At 38.5% G+C, this 21,083-nt stretch overlaps 1 protein-coding gene across 1 annotated transcript in view; it reads left to right on the plus strand.

The window, feature by feature from the left end:
• The window catches only part of med14 (mediator complex subunit 14), a 110,571-nt gene that overhangs the window by 66,004 nt on the left and 23,484 nt on the right, over window positions 1–21,083 (plus strand). The window contains exons 17-24 of the mRNA XM_020527803.2: window positions 731–891; window positions 3,020–3,166; window positions 3,250–3,341; window positions 3,493–3,645; window positions 9,066–9,335; window positions 10,750–10,887; window positions 15,755–15,863; window positions 20,147–20,278. Coding sequence (XP_020383392.2) covers window positions 731–891; window positions 3,020–3,166; window positions 3,250–3,341; window positions 3,493–3,645; window positions 9,066–9,335; window positions 10,750–10,887; window positions 15,755–15,863; window positions 20,147–20,278 — 1,202 coding nt within the window. The remainder of the gene's footprint in view (window positions 1–730; window positions 892–3,019; window positions 3,167–3,249; window positions 3,342–3,492; window positions 3,646–9,065; window positions 9,336–10,749; window positions 10,888–15,754; window positions 15,864–20,146; window positions 20,279–21,083) is intronic.

Genomic DNA, 21,083 nt, shown 5'->3' on the forward strand with positions numbered 1-21,083 from the left:
CTCTGACTCCAGCATCTGCAGTTCCTACTATCTCTCTTTTGCAGTTTTAAAGTTGAGCCAGATCTTAACTGTTAATCTGAATTATAGTTGGTAAAAACTTTACTGAAATCCTAATTGGACCGAGTTCCTGAACTAGCATTTGGTTTGTGCAGCACTCTATGCTTCCCCCAGAAGAAGCTAGATAAACACAAGAGAGAAGGGAAAAGGAAGGTGTGTTGTTGAAATTGGAAAAATAATTGGAGGAGAAGACTCTTGTGTAGCATTAAGTGGTATGGACTTGTTGGTCTGGATAACCTGGTCGTAAGATATTAATGCATTGTAATTATTATGAGATCAACTGTCTAAAAGCATATCTCCACTCCTTTGGCAATGAAACAATTAACAATATTGTCTTGCTGCCTTTTTTCTCATAAGAGTAGCTTAGAAGTTGTTAAGTTGATGCTGAAATTTAAACTTTGGGATCTTAAGATAGGAATCTAGCTTTTGACTTGTGGAATTTAATGTCTTATTAAAAAAAAAAAGCTGGGATAAAAATCCTTGCCCCTTCACTTTTTTAACTCTTCATATCCAGGTCATTGAGTCATATAGCATGGAAACAAAGCCTTCGGTCCAACCAGTCCACACCAACCTCATTCACAAACTGAACTAGTCTTACCTGCCTGCGCTTGACCCATATCCCTCAAACCTTTCAGAACTTCCTTCTAAACAAATGGTTTTACTTTTTCCATAGGATTCCTCTATCTACAAGCGTCAGTGAGGAGACACAGAAGGCCTTAGATCGATCTTTGCTGGATTGCACTTTCCGATTGCAGGGAAGGAATAATCGGACCTGGGTCGCAGAATTGGTATTTGCCAATTGCCCTCTGAATAGTACTTCTGCCAAAGAGCAAGGTTGGATAATATGGATGTTTTAAAACTGACACATCTGTGTAGCTTTCAAAACTTCTCAATTTTAGGTTTTAGGTTTTTTTTTAAGAATGTCAGCATGAAGAATGAAATAGAAAGTAATGTATGTTCGTTGAGGATTTCAGGTTACCCTATTCTATGCCATGGAAACTAGGTAGTTTGCTTCTTAAAATGAAAGTGTTAAGGCACGTGGACTGTAATGGCAGCGCAGTCATTCACGGGATGTGGGCTTTGCTTGCTGGGCCAGCATTTATTGTCCGTGAGAAGGTGATGGTCAGCTGTTGTCTTAAACTGCTGAAGACCATTTGGTGTTGGTAGACCCACAATGCCAATAAGAAAGGAGTTCCAGGATTATGACCAAGCAACATTGAAAGAACTACAATATATTTTCAAGTCAGTATGCTGAATGGATTGGAGGTGAATTTGCAGGTAGTGGTGCCATTCTCATGTATCTGCTGTGGTTGTGCTTCGAGATGGTCGTAGTCATCAGATTGGCAGCTGCTGTTTCAGGAGTCTGTGAATTTTCGCAGTGCATCTTGAAGACCCCCATACTACTGTTATGTGTCACTAGTGGGGGAGTGAATGTTTGTGGATGCATTCCCAATCAAGCAGGCAATTAAGAATGGGCAATAAACACAGGCCAAGCCAGCAGTACGCTCATCCTGTAAACAAGTAAGTTGGGTGAATAAACTTAGCGAACAACTATTTTAAGTCACCATAGTGTATAAGTATTCTGTGATACATATGTTGAAGTCTTATTAGGGGAAAGGTTATTGCTATATATTTTTAATATTTATTGTCTTATGACCTGGATATGAAGAATCAAAAAAATGAAAGGGCAAGCATTTTTATCCCAAATTTTTTTAAAACATTACATCCTCAAAGTCAAAGGCTAGACTCCCATCTTAAGATCCCAAAGTTTAAATTCCAGCATCAATTTATGTTGGAGTTCAAAATGTAAAATATTAATCCAGGATGCTTTAGCTGCTGCATACACAACTAGACCAATGGAAAACAAATTTACTTTGAATTCCAAAACATCTCTTGACAGCATATGGAATATCTTATTCCAAAGCAATGTGTTATTACATGAGTAGAATTGTGTTCCGATATGTGTACTTTTGTTTGCAAGAGATGTATAATATTTATTAACAGCTAAAATTAAATTTTCAAAGAAGTAAATTGGGATTGAATGTACATTCTTTTTACTTAGCTTGACATTTTCTGTCTTTTAAAAGCCTCATTAAGAAAATAGAATAAGTTTTTATTTGCAAAATTAACTTTGGGAACATTCAACGTAAATCTACAGCACCCCACAAAGTAGGGGTCACACTTTGTGTGATATTTTCTCAGTGTAACTACAACCTGAGTCCATGGTTCTGCTCAAGCTGACACCAAAGTGATGAGGAGTAAGGTTTTCTGTATCCAAAATCAGATTTACACTTCTCAAATCCAGTAATGGTAAAAAGCTAAAACCCTTTGCACCAAAACTGAACCTGTCAAAGCACCATAAGTGGCATTTTATAGGTCTCAACCAGTTTTGGTATTGAATTAAATTTTATATGCAGACAATGAATATGAGCATCAATTGTTGCAATCAAAGTATTAAAAAGGTTTGTAACCAATATCTTCAGTCTTTGTGGATCTAAAATCATTGTGCCTTTTGAAAAACTGCAGTATGAATATGTTCAATTATAATGTGCAGTATATCAAGTGAGATCATAAGATGTATGAGCAGAAACAGGTCATTCAGCCCATCAAGTCTAACTATGCTTTGTATAGTTTTAGAAAAGCTTCCCTACTTTTATGCTTCTTTCCCATTGAAATAAAGGCCAGCATTCCATTTTCTTTGTATTCATTCACGGGATGTGGGCATTGCTGGCTGGACCAACATTTATTGTCTATTCCTAGTGATGGTGAGTTGCATCCTTGAACTACTGCCATTTTTAGTAAGTGAACCCGCAGTGCTGTTAGAAAGGGAGTTTCCTGTTGCATGTTGAGATTCTATATTAATATTAATAAGACACTTTTCATATCTGACATGGAAATTTGGTAGTTCATGATAAAAAGAATTCAAATAGATTTCTGTCTGTTGTTTCCACTTTCTCTCCAGGGTCAACACGTCATGTCTATCTGCCTTATGAAAGTTTATTATCAGAACCTGTTGGAGGTCGAAAGGTGGTTGAAGCATTCCTGAATGATTTGAATAGCATAGCTAAGCTCTATGACTGCGTTCTAGATTTTGCACGTTCCTTGCCAGGTATGAATTATGATATGAAATCTTTTATTTCTTATTTGACAACAGAGAGACAGGAAGTAATCTACTGACATTTCACCTTCCAGAAATACCGCCCCATCTTAATCATTTCTCAGAGATACGTGTCTATAATTACCGTAAACTTGTCATATGCTATGGAGCCCCTAAAGGCAGCTCGGTAAGCAGAATACTGTTCACTTCCTTTTATTATCTGTAAGATATGTATATAGTTTAATAGGCTACAAGTAAACAAAAATTTTAAACTTCAAAAGTTTAAGATGATGCATATGAAACAGTGGTTTCAAAAAGGCTTTTTTTAAATGTTTCAGATAACAATCCAGTGGAATTCCACTCACCAGCGTTTCCACATTTCATTAGGAACAGTCGGGCCGAATTCTGGCTGCAGTAACTGCCATAACATCATACTCCATCAACTTCAAGAAATGTTCAACAAGTCACCAAATGTTGTTCAGTTGCTACAGGTACTTCCATAAGTTACAGTTTTTAATAAAATCTTGGTGAGCTATTATGTTTCCAATTTTTATAAGTGAATTCTAGAATTTTATTGCAGAATTTATATATATGCACAACCATGCAAAGTGCAGAGGATTAATTGGGTTATTGCGGTCTATGTGAACCACTGGGGTGTTGATTGCTCATCAATTAACCTTGTCAGACCTAACACTTAAATAATAGTTGCTGTGTTTTATGCTCAATTTGGTGTACGGTAAGGACAAAATAAATTTTGAATGTTGGAGTAATAGGTTGTGGATTTTTCCCAATTGTGGCATTATGAATTCTAATGTGGGGAAGAGCCAAAGATTTCTATGGAGACAGTAAATTGTCCATTTTTAAATACCTCTCCATTGCCTCATAGATCTGTTGCCCAAAGCCTCAGGTTAGCTTGTAATGATGAGAATGCCTCTTTAAAAGAGGGAAGAAGTGTTAATATTTTTGTGCAACTTTGAAACTCTGTTTTGGTAATTTTGTGTTGAGGATTGTCATGGAAGTTGCAACTGAGATGTTCTCACATTTCCCTCCCAAGCGTGACTTTCCCAGTCCTTTGCTCTAGAGGGTACATGTTCTCTTAATGTTGAATAGAGTTGTTGGACTGGTCTGAGCAAAAGGTTGTTGGTGATTTCTGTGTAGAAGTTTAAACAATCTCATCCTAGTTTACTGGATAAGCGGGGGAGCTAATTAATTTAGTACAGGGTTTGCCACGTGATTATTTTTGTCTGTAGTTTTTTGGATTGGGGGTTTAATCATCAGTTGCACACAACTGCTGCTCAAACATATTCTCTTGGAATGCAATCGATACCTTTTCAACAAAAATAGTTTTAAAGATACCTGGCAACTTATTCTGTTTTGTAATCAGTTCTGTCTACTTTAGATTGTAGACTTCCTTTTTTTAATGTTATTTGACTTCAGTGAATTTTGCGGAGTCTCCATCCCAGACTCGGTTTCCTTGGAATGTCCCGCATGCTCTTGTCAACTTCTACTTTTAGATGCTGATGTGCTGTAATTGTCACTATGCCTGTCTTCCTTATTTTTACATATGATATAACCATTATCAAAACCCAGAGTTTAAAAACCAGGCGGGAAAACACATCGACGCTTCATCGGAGGCTGCACTGAGGATGTTACCCAGCATGATAATGAAACCTCTGTGGAACAACAAACCAACCAAACACAACACCCACAACCCGAGCTACAAATCTACTCCAAAACCTTAGAAACCCACATTGCTCTTAGCTGCCCTCTATTTCCTAATGCAATGGTGTTTAAAAAAATGATTTTCTGATATCCCTAAAATTTATTTTCATATTCCATTTTTTGCAGCTCCTAAAATCTATTTTATCACTATTGGTTGTTTTTTTATATCTCTCCATGTCACCAGGCTTTCTTTTTTAAACACTTCTGGCTGCTTTCACCTTTAGTTTTATTTCGTCCCTTGTCCTCTCTGCCAGCCACTGCTGTTTGTTTTCTTTGGCAAGTGGAGCTTTAGTCTCACTGGTGTTTTCCGAATTGTAGCATTTTACGTCGTTGGAACCTTGGAGATTCACGAACCAAGCCCGTGCTTCATCAGCCAAACTTTTACTGAACCGATTAGTAACTGTTGCTGAACTCTAAACTTTGATTGCTGTATTGTATTTTTGTGATTCTGCAAGAAAAGTCTCTATTTTATGCATGTTATTGCTACATTATTACATTTTTGGAAGTTGAATCACGCAAAGATTAGCTAGGAATACTGCATTCAATTCTGGTCTAGCTGCTATAGGAAAAATGTTGTTAAACTTGAAACATTGCAGAAAAGATTTACAAGGATGTTGCCAGGGTTGGAGGGTTTGAGTTATGGGGAGAGGCTGAATAGGCTGGGGCAATTTTACCTGGAGCGTTGGAGGCTGAGGAGTGACCTTTATAGAGGTTTATAAAATCATGATTGGCCTAGATAGGGTGAGTAGCGAAGGTCTTTTTCCCAGGGCAGTGGAGTCCAAAACTAGAGGGCGTAGGTTTGAGGTGAGAGGAGAAAGATTTTAAAAGCATCTAAGGGGCACCTTTTTCATGCAGAAGGTGGTGTGTGTAAGGATCGAGCTGCCAGAGGAAGTGGTGGAGGCTGGTACAATTACAACATTTAAAGGCATCTGGACGGGAATATGAATAGGAAGGCTTTAGAGGGATATAGGCCAAATGCTGGCAAATGGCACTAGATTATTTTAAGATATCTGGTCGGCATGGGCGAATTGGACTGAAGGGTCTGTTCCTGTGCTGTACGACTCTATGACTCTGTGTAATGTTAGATGAATGGGAAAGGGAGAGGAGCAATTTCTGGAATCTGTTCAGGCAAACTCTGTTGATCAGTAAGTTCTCAATTCAACTTGGAAGGCACATTACTGGATTTGATGCAATATATCTAGTATATAACATGTAAATTCATATCTTGAGTACTATATAGTTTTGCTCATCTTATTTCAAGAAATACATAAATGCATTGGAAAATCAATTTGGAGAAGTTTCACTCGACTAATACCTGGGATGGATGGGTTGCTTTGAGGAAAGGTTGGACAAGCTAAGCTTGTATCTGTTGGAGTTTAGAAAAAGACAGTTTGATTCAAACTCAAGATCTTAAGCAAATGTATTCAAAGGATGTCTCCTTTTGTAGGATGTTCTAGAACTAGATACGTCTGTATTAAAAATACTGGACCACCCATTTCAGATGGGGAAGAGAACTCTTTTCTTAGAGGTTTATAGTTCACTTGTACACTGTTTCTGTCTTGAAAGTTAGTGGAAATTGAATATTTTAATATTTTTAAGGTTACATTGGATAGTTTCTTGATAAGCAAGATATTGAAAGGTAATAAGCAATGTGGCATAATCAAACCAACCATGATCTTGTTGAATGGTGGAGAAAGCCTGAAGGGTCGAGTGACCATCTGCTTTTCATTCATATGTTCAAGTGAAAAGAAGTTGAGATGGGATGTGAAGAAAATTGGCTAAGAAAAAATATGAGAAAGGCATCATAGTTAAATTTAAAAAAAAAAACAAAAATGTAAACAGGGAGTTGATATTAATAGATGAGGTGGGCCTGTTAGAGTTAACGATGGTGATACATGCTGGGAGGAATAGAATAAAGCTAAAATACTTAATAACTGCTTTGTATCATTGTTTATTAAGGGAGAAGATGCCAACAAAATATTTATAGAAGGTGGAGTTCATCGGGAGGAGATGAAAATTGAGAGAACATATTAGAAAGGCTGGCTGTGTTTAGAATAAAGATGTCATCTCTCTGATAGCATATTTTCCAGGTTGCTCAATGAAGTGGCTGTTAAGTTAGCAGAAAGGCTTGTTATCATCTTTCAATATTATTTCGATAGAGATCTACCAGAGGATGGGAAAGTGACAAATGTGACACCCTTGCTCAATACTGAGTATGAGGGCATTCCTAGTTAGTGCAGGTTGCTCACTTCAACTTCAGTGGTGGTAATGTTCTGAAAATAATAATCAACGGACAAAAGAGCGGATACTTTGAGCAGTTGCATTAATTAAGGAAAACAAGTGTTTACAAAAAGCAGATCATATTTGACTGATTAAAATTTTTGCTTTTACAACAGAGGATTGAAGAAGGGATTTTAAAAGTGTTGACAAACCATTGGAATGGAATTGGATTTTCTTGACCCTGTGTCAATAATTTGGTTGTATGGAGTGTCTTTTCAGTGATTTCACCAAGTATGATACAGTAATGCCTTAAATTGAAATGTCAATGAAGATGAGCTGCTCTAACCTGTCTTGCACCTCGTATTTCACTTGTATGTGTAAATTGATCAATCAAAGGTCCTTAAACTTTTTTAAGAACACTTTAAACTCCACATCCACTTTTATTTTGCCTATTTTTCTTAGAATCATAGACTTTTACTGTATAGAAGGTGGCCGTTTGACCTATTGTATCTGTAGCAGTTCCTGGAAGAGCTACCCAGCTTGTCCCATTCTCCAGCCCTGTCTCCGTAAGCATTTAAATTAATCACTTTTAAATATATATCCAGCTCTCTTTTGCAACCTCCGAGGGAGCCTGCACCCCACTCACAGACATTGCATTCCAAATCCTAAGAAATCTGAGTGAAAAAACTTTCTCCTCATCTCACTCCTAGTTCTCTTCGTGATAATCTTGGGACCCCTAGTTACTGACATACCAATGAATGGAGATAGAATATCATTCTTTACACTGTCAGAATTATTCTTAATTTTGAACACCTCAATAAGGTCACCTCTTAATCTTCTCTGCTCCAAGGGGAATAACCCCAGTTTCTCTATTTTTTTTCTTGTATCTGAAATCCCTCATTCCTGTTATCATTCTGGTAAATTTCCTTTGAGCTGTCTCCAGGGCTTTAACATCCTTCCTGAAATAAGGTGCCCCAAACTGAACATGATACTCAAAATATGGTCTGACTAATGATTTGTGGAGGTATAACTTTTATACTCCATGCAAAGGATCCTGTAGGCCTTTCTAACAGCTGTTCAACTTGCCTGACCATCTTCATTGAAATATGCACGTGAACCCCAAGGTTCCTCTGCTCATGTACTCCCCTCAAAGTTGTACTATTGAGCCTGTATCATCTCTCCGTGTTTCTTCTACCAAAATGCATTACCTCACGTTTCTCTGCATTTTAATTTCATATGCCCATTTGGTCAACTTATCAGTGTCCCTTTTTGAAGTCGCTCAGCATCAGCCTCATAATTCACTGTTCTCCCTTGCTTAGTATTATCTACAAATTTAGAAGTGAGTGGTCTAATTCAATTAAAGCTGTCTGCTTCTGTGTTTTACATTCTGGTATCAGTTCTCTTTACTCTGTTGTTTCTTTGCAAGTAAACCAAACACATTTCTCAGTACCATTTAGTGCAGGGATGATTGCAGAATCAACATGGTTGCAAACTCTCTTTCTTGGAATTTTCCCAATTCTAATGAATGTGGAACTTGATGAATTAAGGTCATGAGGTGCACTTAGCTAGTTTCAATCTGCCTGATGACTAATCTAGTACTCATTTTGCTTACTGAATCATTGAAAGAAATGTGCGGTATACTTCAAATTTGCTTTACTATTTGAATTTATCTGTATCATATAATAACTAATTTGACATGGGGGTAAAAAGACCCACAGAATAGTTTATATCATGTTCAGGAATAATTGAATGAAAATAATTTTGTTTATGATTTTGTTGATTGTGGACAAGTTTATTTGGATTTCGGATAACTAGGCTCAGTAAATTACTGCTAGAACCTTCCTAGTCTGTGTCTCGCTGACTAGTATAAAATACAGCTGTATATTATGTTTGTGTGTGCATGTAAACTGTTCAAATTCTACATTTAACCCATTTTAGAATAAAAACAATTTTGTATATTTTTCCATAGATATTGTACGATACACAAGCACCACTGAATGCTATTAATAAACTCCCAACAGTGCCAATGTTGGGTCTCACGCATCGAACGAATACTGCTTATCAGTGCTTTTCAATACTACCCCAGTCACCCACACACATCAGGCTTGCTTTTCGTAACATGTACTGCATCGACATATACTGTCGAAGCCGAGGTGTTGTGGCTATTCGTGATGGTGCTTACAGTCTTTTTGACAACAGTAAGATCGTGGAGGGATTTCATCCAGCTCCAGGCTTAAAGGTCTGTAATTAATTGCCATAAAGAAGTTATTGATGTAATTCTTTAGAAATATTTAATTGGATTGCATAAAACCACTGATTTTAAATTAACATCATTTTACCAAGCTTGTAGGTCTCTTGTGGTGCAGTAGTAGTGTCCCTACCTCTGGACCAAGAGGCTGGGGTTCACATCCGACCTACTTCAGAAATGTATAATAACATCTCTGAACTGGTTGATTAGAAAATATCTGATAGCGTACTCGTGTCTATGTAGTACAATAGAATTTGAGAAAAAAATTTCCAACAACACAAAGGGTTGAATTACTTTCAAAAGGACACCAGTTTATGTAAACCAAAGTATGCAGTGTGTTTTAGTTAGGATACCACAGATAGTATTGGGGCTAAAAATCATTTGATATAAAGTGGCAAGTAATTCTAGGGCAAATTTTAAAAATTCAATTTGCTTATCTATTGTATATTTAAAAATGGTGTACTTGGAAGTCTTAATCATCTTTTTAATTGAACCTAAACCCAAAGGACCTATAACTTACCAGGAATACAGAGCAACCAGTGCACAATGTGATTTTCCAGGGTTCTGGAAATTTGTGTGAACTTTGCTGCCGTATCAGTTGTGGCTCTATATTTTTAAAAAGTTGCATATTACTCAAATAAAATTTGAGTAAAATGGAGAATTCTTTGGAAATAAAAATCATTCACTCCTTCTTCCTGAAACATCCAGTTGTTGCGGATGAGTGATATTAAGCAACATTGTTCCTCTTGATCATCAGTATAGAATGGCATTGACAGAAACCTGGAAGCATGTCTTCTGCAGGCTATCTTTGAGGGACAGATGAGATTGGAAATGAAAATCCAATTTCACAGACCTATAAAGGTTAGTTATAATGCCACAAGCTGTTCTAATCTTCATAAAATTAGCGACATCCAAAACTTGGATTGGATTCATGACCATGTCCTAAGGAATTCAAGATGAAAATAACCTGAGAATTTATAGCTGATTTTGTGTCTACTATGTTCAATCTTGTATTAAAAAGCTTTGAATTTGTTTTCATTACGTCCTTTTTATGGAAGGCAAATTCCTAAATGAAGTTGGGATTAAGCACAAATGTTTGTTCTATTTGTGGTGGAGCAAGGTAGTGGCAAAACTGTTGTTTTGAATGACCACAACAATGTTTTATCACCAACTTTGATATGATTTAGCCACAAATTTACCAAAAATATTTATCCTAAACTTGGTGCCATCAGAATCATTTGTTATCAGCAGTGATAAATGAAAAATCTCCCATTAGATTGCCATTATCCAGTCAAGGCTTTTAACACATGTATTATGTGAACATATTTATTAGAAGTCAGTATGTCTGTGTGTTGGGGAATACAATCGAAGCAATTGATTTCATTAAACTTTTAATACTTTCCAGACGTTCTTGAACATGTTTGTAGACAGCACCCAGGACGCACGTAGACGATCAGTGAATGAAGACGATAACCCACCATCTCCTATTGGTGGAGACATGATAGAATCATTAATGTCTCAGCTTCAGTCACAGCCACAACAGGTATCAATCTTTTGAATCATGGAATTATCCATATGTCAGGAACTATTGAGATGTAATGGTTTTAAGTAAATTTTGGAAGTAGATTTCTGTACAAGAGGTAAAAACAAATGCATCTTTTCCAAGAAAGTGATGATCATCAGTATTAACTATATTGTTTGCAAATGGCTGCTGTCAGGACTGAGATTTTGACTGTGAAATAGTTGTTTGAATCTGCTGTATTTGTTCTGTGTGCAACTAATAAGTCATGAGAGGAATCAACTGGGCAAGACTAGTTTTCAAAATTGAGTTACCATTTCAGTGCTCCTACAAACCTTTGTATGCTTCACGTTGTCAAGAAGGAAGAAAATTCCAGAAGCAATAGGTTGACTACCTTTTTTGCTTTGCATGACATTAAAGCAACCTCATGACAGTTCTGAGAAATGTTAAATGGCTCTTGAGGTTGATGTACCTCAGTCACAGGTTTTTATTTTGTCTGCAAATTGGCCTGGAGTTACTGCTTAAAATTCAGGTCTTGTCTTCTTTTCTCGTATTCCTATACTGACTAGTGAATATATAAATGAGGGTACCTTGGGTAATGCCCCCGGATATGTTAAAAGTTAACCCAGAAATCATAACCATATATGGTACAACGTGAAGTTTATGTTAACATCTGCTACTTACCTCTCAATGTTTGTCACCTTCATAGAGCTTCTGATTGTTTTTATCTGGAATAAAGTTTCATAAGTTCTGATGAATATTCCAGTATTTGGCCTGAGTGACTGGTTGGCAATATACCTTATATACTGTAATTTATTACAGAACCATAATTGCTGTCCCATAGAAATGAACTACTTGTGCGCATTCAGAAACTCAATCTGTAATCTTTTAGCCTCAGTATTCCATCAAGTGTGCGATTGAGGAAACTTTGTGACATCTCTTCAAGCTTTTTCTGAGTTGAAGTTATTTGCTCCCAGGACTCCTTGTGCTGCTTTTGATCTAGGCACTTTGAGATGTCTTATATATAATCTTCTGGTTAAGGTTGTTGAGGTTAAGTCACACTTTAAGGAAAACCAGGTGTGACAGAAATGGGCAGCGTGTACAAACATAGAGAAGCAGCAGTAAATAGGGTCAGAAAGGGCAAAAATGCCAAAAAAGCAAAATTATTAGCTCTTTAATTGAACGTGGAAAATATTCAGGACAAAATAGATGAATTAACAGCACAAACAGAGGTGAAAGGATATGATCATATAGCCATTACAGAGACATGGTTACAGGGAGATTAAAGCTGAGAAATAAATATTCAGGAGTATGTGATTTTTCAAAATGACAGACAGGAAGTGTTGTGTTGTGGGTAGAATTGTTGGTGCAGAATGGATTAAGTACAAAAGCAAGAAATTATCTTGAATTGGAAGATGTAGAATCCAGATGGGTGGAGGTAAGAAATAAAAAGGGAAGGAATACACTGATAGGAGTAGCCTGTACTAACAGTAGCTATATTTTGAGACAGAATGAATTAGGAGTTCGAAGGATGTAACAACAGCAATACATTGATCATGGGTGAATTTACTCTTTACGTAGATTGGGATAGTTAGATTAGCAGAGGAAGCCATGAAGAAAATTCATAGTATAGTTTGGACAGTTTTTTTTTTTTTTTGAAGAAGTAACGAAGAGGATTGATGAGGGCAGAGCATTGGACGTGATCTAAATGGACTTCAGTAAGGCGTTTGACAAGGTTCTGCATGGCAGACTGGTTAGCAAGGTTAGATCACATGGGATACAGGGAAAACTAGCTGTTTATATACAGAACTGGATCGAAGGTAGGAGACAGAGGATGGGGGTGGAGGGTTGCTTTTCAGACTGGAGGCCTATGACCAATGGTGTGCCACAAGGATCAGTACTGGGTCCGCTGCTTCTTGACTTTTCTACGAAGGATTTAGATGTGAACATAGGAGTATCATTCGTGAGTTTGCAGAAGACAGCAAAATTGGTGGTGTTGTGGACAGCAAAGAAGGCTACCTCAGAGTACAAGGGGACCTTGATCAGATGGGCCTGTGGGCGAAAGAGTGGCAGATGGAGTTTAATTTAAATAAATGTGAGGTGCTGTATTTTGGAAAGGCAAATCAGGGCAGGACTTTTACACTTTATGGTAAGGTCCTTGGGAGCGTTGCTGAACAAAGAGACCTTGAAGTGTAGGTTCATAGTTCCTTGAAAGTAGTCACAGGTGGACAGGATAGTGAGAAGGGGTTTGGTACGGTTGCCTTAATTGTTCAGTGCATTGAGCATAGTAGTTGGGAGGTCATGTTGCAGCTGGACAGAACATTGATTAGACCACTTTTGGAATACTACATTCAATTCTGGTCTTGCTGCTATAGGAAGGATGTTGTGAAACTTGAAAGGGTTCAGAAAAGATTTACAAGGATGTTGCCAAGGTTGGAATGTTTGAGCTATAGGGATTCGCTGAATACACTGGGGCTATGTCCCTGGAGCGTCGGAGGCTGAGGGGTAACCTTATAGAAGTTTATAAAAATGATGAGGTACATGGATAGGGTGAACAGCCAAGGTCTTTTCCCAGGGTAACCAAGTCCAAAACTAGAGGGCATAGGTTTAAGGTGAGAGGGGAAAGATTTAAAAGGGACCTAAGAGACAACGTTTCATGCAGAGGGTCACGCATGGATGGAATGAGCTGCCAGAGGAAGTGGTGGAGGCTGGTACAATTCAAACATTTAAAAGGCATCTGGATGGGTATATGAATAGGAAGGGTTTAGAGGGATATGGGCCAAATGCTGGCATATGGGATTAGGTTTAATTCCAGATATCTGGTGGGCATGAGCAAGTTGGACCAAAGCGTGTTTCCATGTTATACACTACCAATACGTAGTGGATCCAACCAGGGATCAGAATATTTTGGATCTGGTGCTATGTAGTGAGGCAGGTTTAATAAATAATTTCAGAATAGAAGATCCCCTCAAAAATTGTGACCATAATGTGGTAGGATTTAGCATTCAGTTTGAGAGGAACATATTTGTGTTGGAAACAACTATGCTAATCTTAAAAAAAAAAAAAGGGTAATTATGAAGGAATGAGGCACAACCGGCTGGAGTGGACTGGGTTAGAGATTTAGCAGCATAGATTTTGAGGAACAACGTAGACATTTAAGCAACTAGTTCATGGCTCACAGCAAGGACATATTCCAGTGAGGAAGAATGATTCTAGTTAGGGAATAAGCTAACCATGGTTAATCAGGGTAATAGTTAAGGATAGCACCAAAATGAAAGGAAGAAATGTACAATCTGGCAAAGATTAGTGGTAAGCCAGAGGATTGGGAAAGTTTTAAAAACCAACAAAAGATGACAAAATAAAGCTAAGGAAGAGGGAGAAAAATAAACTTTCAGGGTAAACCTGTAAGTAATGTCATGACAGGCAGCAAGAGTTCCTTTAAATACATAAAAAGTGAACATGAGCCCTTAGAGGATGAGGCTGGCGAAATAACAATAGAGAATCAGGAGATGGCAGAGGAGTTAAATAAATACTTTGCATCACAGTAGATACTAACAACATGCCAAAAATGACTAAGTATTTAAGGGACAGAAGGAGGAGAGGAAATGGATACAATAACTAACACTAGAGGAGAAGGTCCTAGGAAAACCAATGGGGCTAAAGACCAATAAGGCCCCCAGGATATTAAACAAAGTAGCCACAGAGCTGGTGGATGGAATGATATTCATTTTGTGAGAATCGTTAGATTTTTGGAAAAATGCCAATGTAATGTCTTTTAGTTAAAAAGGGAAGGAAGCAATCTCGGGTCACTGTGAGCCATCTGTATTTGGGAAAATGTCAGAGTATGGTATTAGAGATGAAATGGTAGAAGGTAGTGAATAGGTGGAATTCTTGACCACAGAGGCCTATTGAGGCTGGTCATTAAGTATGTTCAAGTATGAGGGGTTTTTAATCAGTATGGGAATTGAGGGTTACAAGGGAAAAAGTAGGAAAGTGGAGTTGAGGATTACCAGATCAGCTATGATCTCATTGAATGAATAAGCTGAATGGCCTAATAATGCTTCCATGTCTTAAGATGTCAATTTGGCCAAATGCCCTTATCTCTGAACGAGCATGCTGAAGGTTGAAGCCCCAGTGGATTTAGGCACGTAATCTCTACTGACACTTAAGTGTGTTACTAACCTGGTACTGAACTGTCAGATGATTTGCCTCTTGGGTAAAAAATTAAACTTGGGTCTCATCTGCCTGTCAGGAGGATATAAAGGATTGCATGACACAATTGGATAAAGAGCAGGAAATTTCTTCCAGTGAACTAAAACAAAGATCAATAGATGGTGGACATCTGAATCAAAAGCAGAAAGTGGTAGAGAAACTCAGAATTTCTGGCAGCGTCTGTACAGCAATTCTCTTTCTCTCTACAGATGCTGCCAGACCTGTTGAGTTTCTGCATCACTTTCTTTTAATTTCTTTGTTTCCTGCTAAGCATTTATATCTCAACCATGAAAGATTCTGCCCTAAGTGTGTGCAAAGCACTATATAAATGCTTTCATTCTCACAAATGTGAGAAAGCCATGTGAATATGAAAGGAGATTCCTAATCTGGCTGTCAATATTGCAGTTTGTTTCTCAACCAGTTATGCGTGTTATGACTCCATAGCAAAATAGAGAAGATGATGGGGAGGGAAGGATATGCGTCAGTTGACCTGATCAAAGCTTCACAAGTTGTTTGACCTTTATTGTTCCATGCATCAACTACAGTGAAGAGTATTGTTGGGCAGTCAGAAGTACAGAAATTCTTCCATGCATGATTTGTCATTAGTTTTCAGGTGCTGTTTTAGACTAGAATGGTAACTCATTATTCTTAAAACGATATACACACTTGTTTCTCTCAGCCTTTTACCAAATCCAGTGGGACAGCAACCTACCCCCTGACATCGCCGCCTACGTCCTATCATAATACAGTGACTCCATCACCACAAATGATGCCTACACAATCACCTGGTAAGTGATGACTGTATTTTATAAATATTTAATTTTTCTGCACCAATGCTTATGAATATACTTGAACATTTAGTTCTATATGAACTTGAGCCTCTAACTTCAGTTCAGATGAGGGAAAAATTGGTCCACTATCTGTGTTCAGTTGTGAATGAAGATTAGTTGCTATTCCTTGCACTTTCAGTTACCTACAGACTTTGATTGGACAATTGAGTGACAATTTATGATCATCAGTACTCAGACTTCATGATCCTGTACAAAGAACCTGGAATCCTGTGACTGAAGCAAACAGCAATGTGTCCCTTCAGCTACCCAGATTGAAGTTTCCTTGTTGAGGCACACAGAATTGCAACCAGGAAGAGTATGTTAGAATGTTTAATTCAATGTACAGAAAACAAAATAGAGGGAAAAGTGAAAGTATGAGAGGAATATACCACCACCACCATAGTGGTTTTTAAAAAGACCATGAGTGCAGAAACTGACAAGTTAATCATTAAATTCCTGTGTGTATATAGACCACACGTCACTGGTTCAAAGTCCAAATTCTACAATCAATGGTTTCAAAATATATAAATTATACACCTTACATCACACTTCTCAAGGAATATTAGAAATAGGCAATAAATGCTGGCCTAGCTAGTGACAACCACTCCCGTGAAGAATTTGAGAGGGTCGAGACCTTTTCCTTCCTGGGAATCCATCAAGATGGAGGATGACCTGTTTCTGTTCCGACTTGATGGGTTCTGAAATGGCTGTTATAAATGCTGTGCCACGTTTGGAACAGATTGTCCAGATGGGTTGTTTGGATGGGTTGTGCACTCCCTCTAACACCTTGACTTCACCCCTACACGTTTCCAAGGAGACCTCTTTGCGTTTGATGCCTTTCTGAATTAGCCTTCTCCATTTTGGCTTGTCATAAGCTAAAGGTCTGTCAGGTCTCTCAGATCACAGGGCTGCTTGATCTCTTCAGAGAATCTTTAAGAACGTTTCTAAAGTATTCTTATGGGACTTGCCTACTGCAACTTAGCTCTGAGTAAAGCAGTTGCCTCAGGAAATGGTGTCAGGCATGTGAACAAATTGTTCCACTGAGCAGAGTTAGTTTTGAATATTTCACATCACAATGTTGAACAAATTGGCTTTGGGAGAATTTTGCTGTTTGACTATTTTCTTTACGCTGCATTTGGAGGATTTTGCAAAATCATAACTGGTGGTAGTTGCCAGTGTTTTGAGGTGTATGCAAAGCTTGCCAAGTCTCCAAAACACACAGGAGCACAGGTTCACTGTCCAATAAAGTGACCTGAGTCTGTCGTTTGAGATTCTGGTCATCTTCTCATCAGTTGGCCAGATGCGGGATGGAAATGTTCTGGGGTGGGATGGGAGTGGGACTGTTTTGCTATAGTTGTTAGTTGGAAAAGGTCCTCTTCCAGGTTTTTATTCAAGTTACTTGATAAGATTTCCACACTTAACTGTGAATGTGATAAAGATTAAATTACTCTCCCATTTACTCCATAAAGACGAACAGCTTCTACATTGTTCCTGTGCAAAATCTGAACCAAATCTTTTAGAAGGCTTTGGTCTTTTAGTGTCAGAGTGTCTCACTGAGCAGCTAGAGACAGTTGCCCTTGAACAGTAATTGTTTCAAACCACTTGCTGGAACTTTATGCATAATATATGCAGGAAAGATCGTTAACTTCGTATACTGACAGTGACAACTATGAAATTGTCATGTGAAAAATATAGAGCCACTGCTCAAATGTCAGTTTCACTTTCCCTACTGAAATCAATAGAGTTTGACGTTTGAAACAGTAAGTAAATTAAATACATTTCATGGTCTTTACTGCAGCTTTGCGTTTTGATTTGTGGAAATCTATTTAATTTCCTTCCCCAAATATTCATTCCATTGATATTTGTGGGGTAAAAAATGTGGAGATTCCTTTTAAGAGTAAAGAGAAATTGCAATTGTTATGGACCAGCCCAAACCCCCTTCTTTGCATCGACAAAGGCAACTCAACTCCAGCTTGTCTGCCAATTCCAACAGGTTTTCCTTTGTTATTTTCTGTAAAACTCCTGAAGTGACTATTTCAACTCCCAGGAAAAACTTCATGACTGAAAGAACCATTACTGCACAAGGCACACTCTATTTAAATGAATTAAATTCAACTCTCAAAAAGAGAACACCAACACTCGCCATTCACTGTCTTTTGAGTCCACTAATCCTAAGCCCAACCTGGAATTTGAGATTTTGATCCCGACAAGAGCCCCCAATTTGTTATGGACCAGACGTAACCCCTCAAAATATATTAAAAAGATAGCCGAGAGCCAACTTTTTTATTTTAAAGTTAAGTGTAAGATATTGTTTTCCAGATGCAGTTTGATTGGTCAAACTACGCACTTTTAAGCAAAAAGACACTTCCTTCGCCTCCGCCGCATCTGCTCCCAAGATGAGGCATTCCACTCCCAGACATCTCAGATGTCCTCGTTTTTCAAGGACCGCAACTTCCCCTCGACCGTGTCTCTCGCATTTCCCACAACTCATCCCTCACACCCCCTCCCCACAATAACAACCAAAACAGAATCCCCCTCATCTTCATGTACCACCCCACCAACGTCCGGATCCAACGCATCATCCTCCAGCATTTCTGCCATCTGCAGTCTGACCCCACTACCAAAGACGTTTATCCCTTCCCACCCTTATCTGCCTTCCGGAGGGACCACTCTCTCCGTGACTCACTTGTCCACTCCACACTCCACACTCCACACTCCCCACCACACCCGGCACTTTTCCCTGCAACCGCAGGAAGTGCTACACCTGCCCCTACACCTCCCCCCTCACCCCCACCCCAGGCCCCAAGAAAGACCTTCCACATCAAAACAGATGTTCACCTGCACATCTGCTAATGTGGTATACTGTATCCGCTGTTCCCGATGTGGCCTCCTCTAGATCGGGGAAACCAAGCGGAGGCTTGGGGACCGCTTTGCGGAACACCCATGCTCGGTTCGCGACAAACGACTGCACCTCCCAGTCGCGAACCGTTTCAACTCCCCCTCCCACTCTTTGGACGACATGTCCATCCTGGGCCTCCTGCAGTGCCACAACGATGCCACCCGAAGGTTGCAGGAACAGCAACTCATATTCCGCTTGGGAACCCTGCAGCCCAATGGTATCAATGTGGACTTCACAAGCTTCAAAATCTCCCCGCCCCAGACCGCATCCCAAAACCAGCCCGGCTCGTCCCCGCCTCCCTAACCTGTCCGTCCTTCCTCCCACCTCAAGCCCCACTTCCTACCTACCAGCCTCATCCCGCCCCCTTGACCTGTCCGTCCTCCCTGGACTGACCTATCCCCACCCTAACTCCCCACCTACACTCGCCTTTACTGGCTCCATCCCTGCCTCTTTGACCTGTCTGTCTCCTCTCCACCTATCTTCTCCTCTATCCATCTTCCATCCGCCTCCTCCTCTCTCCCTATTTATTTCAGAATCCCCTTACCCTCCTCCATTTCTGAAGGGTCCAGACCTGAAACGTCAGCTTTCCTGCTCCTCTGATGCTGCTTGGCCTGCTCTGTTCATCCAGCTCTACATCTTGTTATCTCACTATTTTTACACTGTTGTTAAAATACAGACTAAATAAAAATAAGAATTGACTTAACTGTAACTCTATTGAAATGCTTACGAAAGCAATATATCTATTAACTACTAATTAATCGCTCAAATATAATTCCATCCCCTAAACACACCCTTAGCAAAGGCAAATTCAGTAAAATAGATCATCCCACATGCAATTCTAGAAGCAGGAAGAGAACCCCAGCTTTTAGCTGTAACAGAAAGGAATAAAAGTTTCCACACCCAGCTTCAAGACCCCAGCATCTGTAAAAAGCTACAACTGTAAATTTGTGGGAGCTTGATCCCACAAATTCGGGCTGCTTCAGTTATTCCAACATTTTTTTAAAAGAAAACTCAAGGCCGCACTGTTTACTTTATTGACACCTCAGTCTCCATCTTGAGTCATTAAAAACAAAGCCAAGACAAAATACAGCTCTTATAGCCATCATATCATCACAGTTAATTTCTGCCCTTTTGTTTGTGTTGCCTTCTATTTTGTTTGTGCTTTTTTTTTTGAAGTTTGAAGAAAAAATGTGTAACAACGTGCAACTATTAAATTTTTGGTATTCATTAAATAACTTATTTTGGTATTTGTTGTATGCAAAATTATTACTTTTTGTCGCCTAACCATAAAATGGTAAATCATCATCAGTGCACAAAATTCATTTACTTAAACTTTATACAGGGAGTTTACATCCTGCAAGTTCCCCAAGTGGTGCAATACGAGCTCCTTCACCAGCATCATTTGTACCCTCTCCATCTCCATCCTCCCTTGGAATTTCAATGGGACAGACACCAAACTTTGCAAGCCCACATGGTGAGTTCTTAAATAAAAACTAAGTACTGATTATGTTGGAGATCTGAAATAAAAACAAAAAGTACTGGAGAAACTCAAAAGGGCTACCAGCATCCGTGTAGAGAGAAACAGAGTTAATGTTTTGAGGCTAAAATAACTTCTTCAGAACTGAACTCTAGAAAAGTTACAGCTTACCAAAAATTCCATCTGTGGCTACATTTCCTTCCTGTTAAGACTTTTATCAACCATTATACTTTATCAAATTGGCACACCAGAATTTGCTATTGTGGTTATGGATATACCAATCAAATCTAAACATGCTTTCAAAATCTTTGCTAGTTCTTTCTTCAGTCCATTTATTCAGAATAAGTTTACAAATTGATATAAAATCTAAAAGTTTCACAATTGCATCATAGATTTTTCCATTGAATTATTTTATTCATTTTGTAACTCACTTTTGCCTTAAGCCCTGGTCTTGGGCTTGTGCTTTGATTAGGATGATGTTTTCAGAGTAATTGAGCGTACTCTCTGTGTATATTATCTCGGGATTAGTCTGTAGCATATAAGAAAATAAAAAAAGAAAATCTAACACTAGTTAATGATTATAATCGAAAGGTATAATCATTCTGCAGTATATGTTGGCAAATTAGAACATCCTTAGAAAAGGAATAAAATTAATTGAGCTGAAATAAAATTTAAAAATTGGTGAACTATTTTCAGTGCTGCAAGGAAACTTCGGAGGGATTAATATTTTAAAATACATTACAGCAGCCACACGGAGTATTGTAGTAAGTTTCAGTTCAAAAGTACTCTGCATATGAATGTA

Source organism: Rhincodon typus, chromosome 11 (assembly GCF_021869965.1).
Source record: "Rhincodon typus isolate 14 chromosome 11, sRhiTyp1.1, whole genome shotgun sequence".
NCBI lineage: Eukaryota > Metazoa > Chordata > Chondrichthyes > Orectolobiformes > Rhincodontidae > Rhincodon > Rhincodon typus.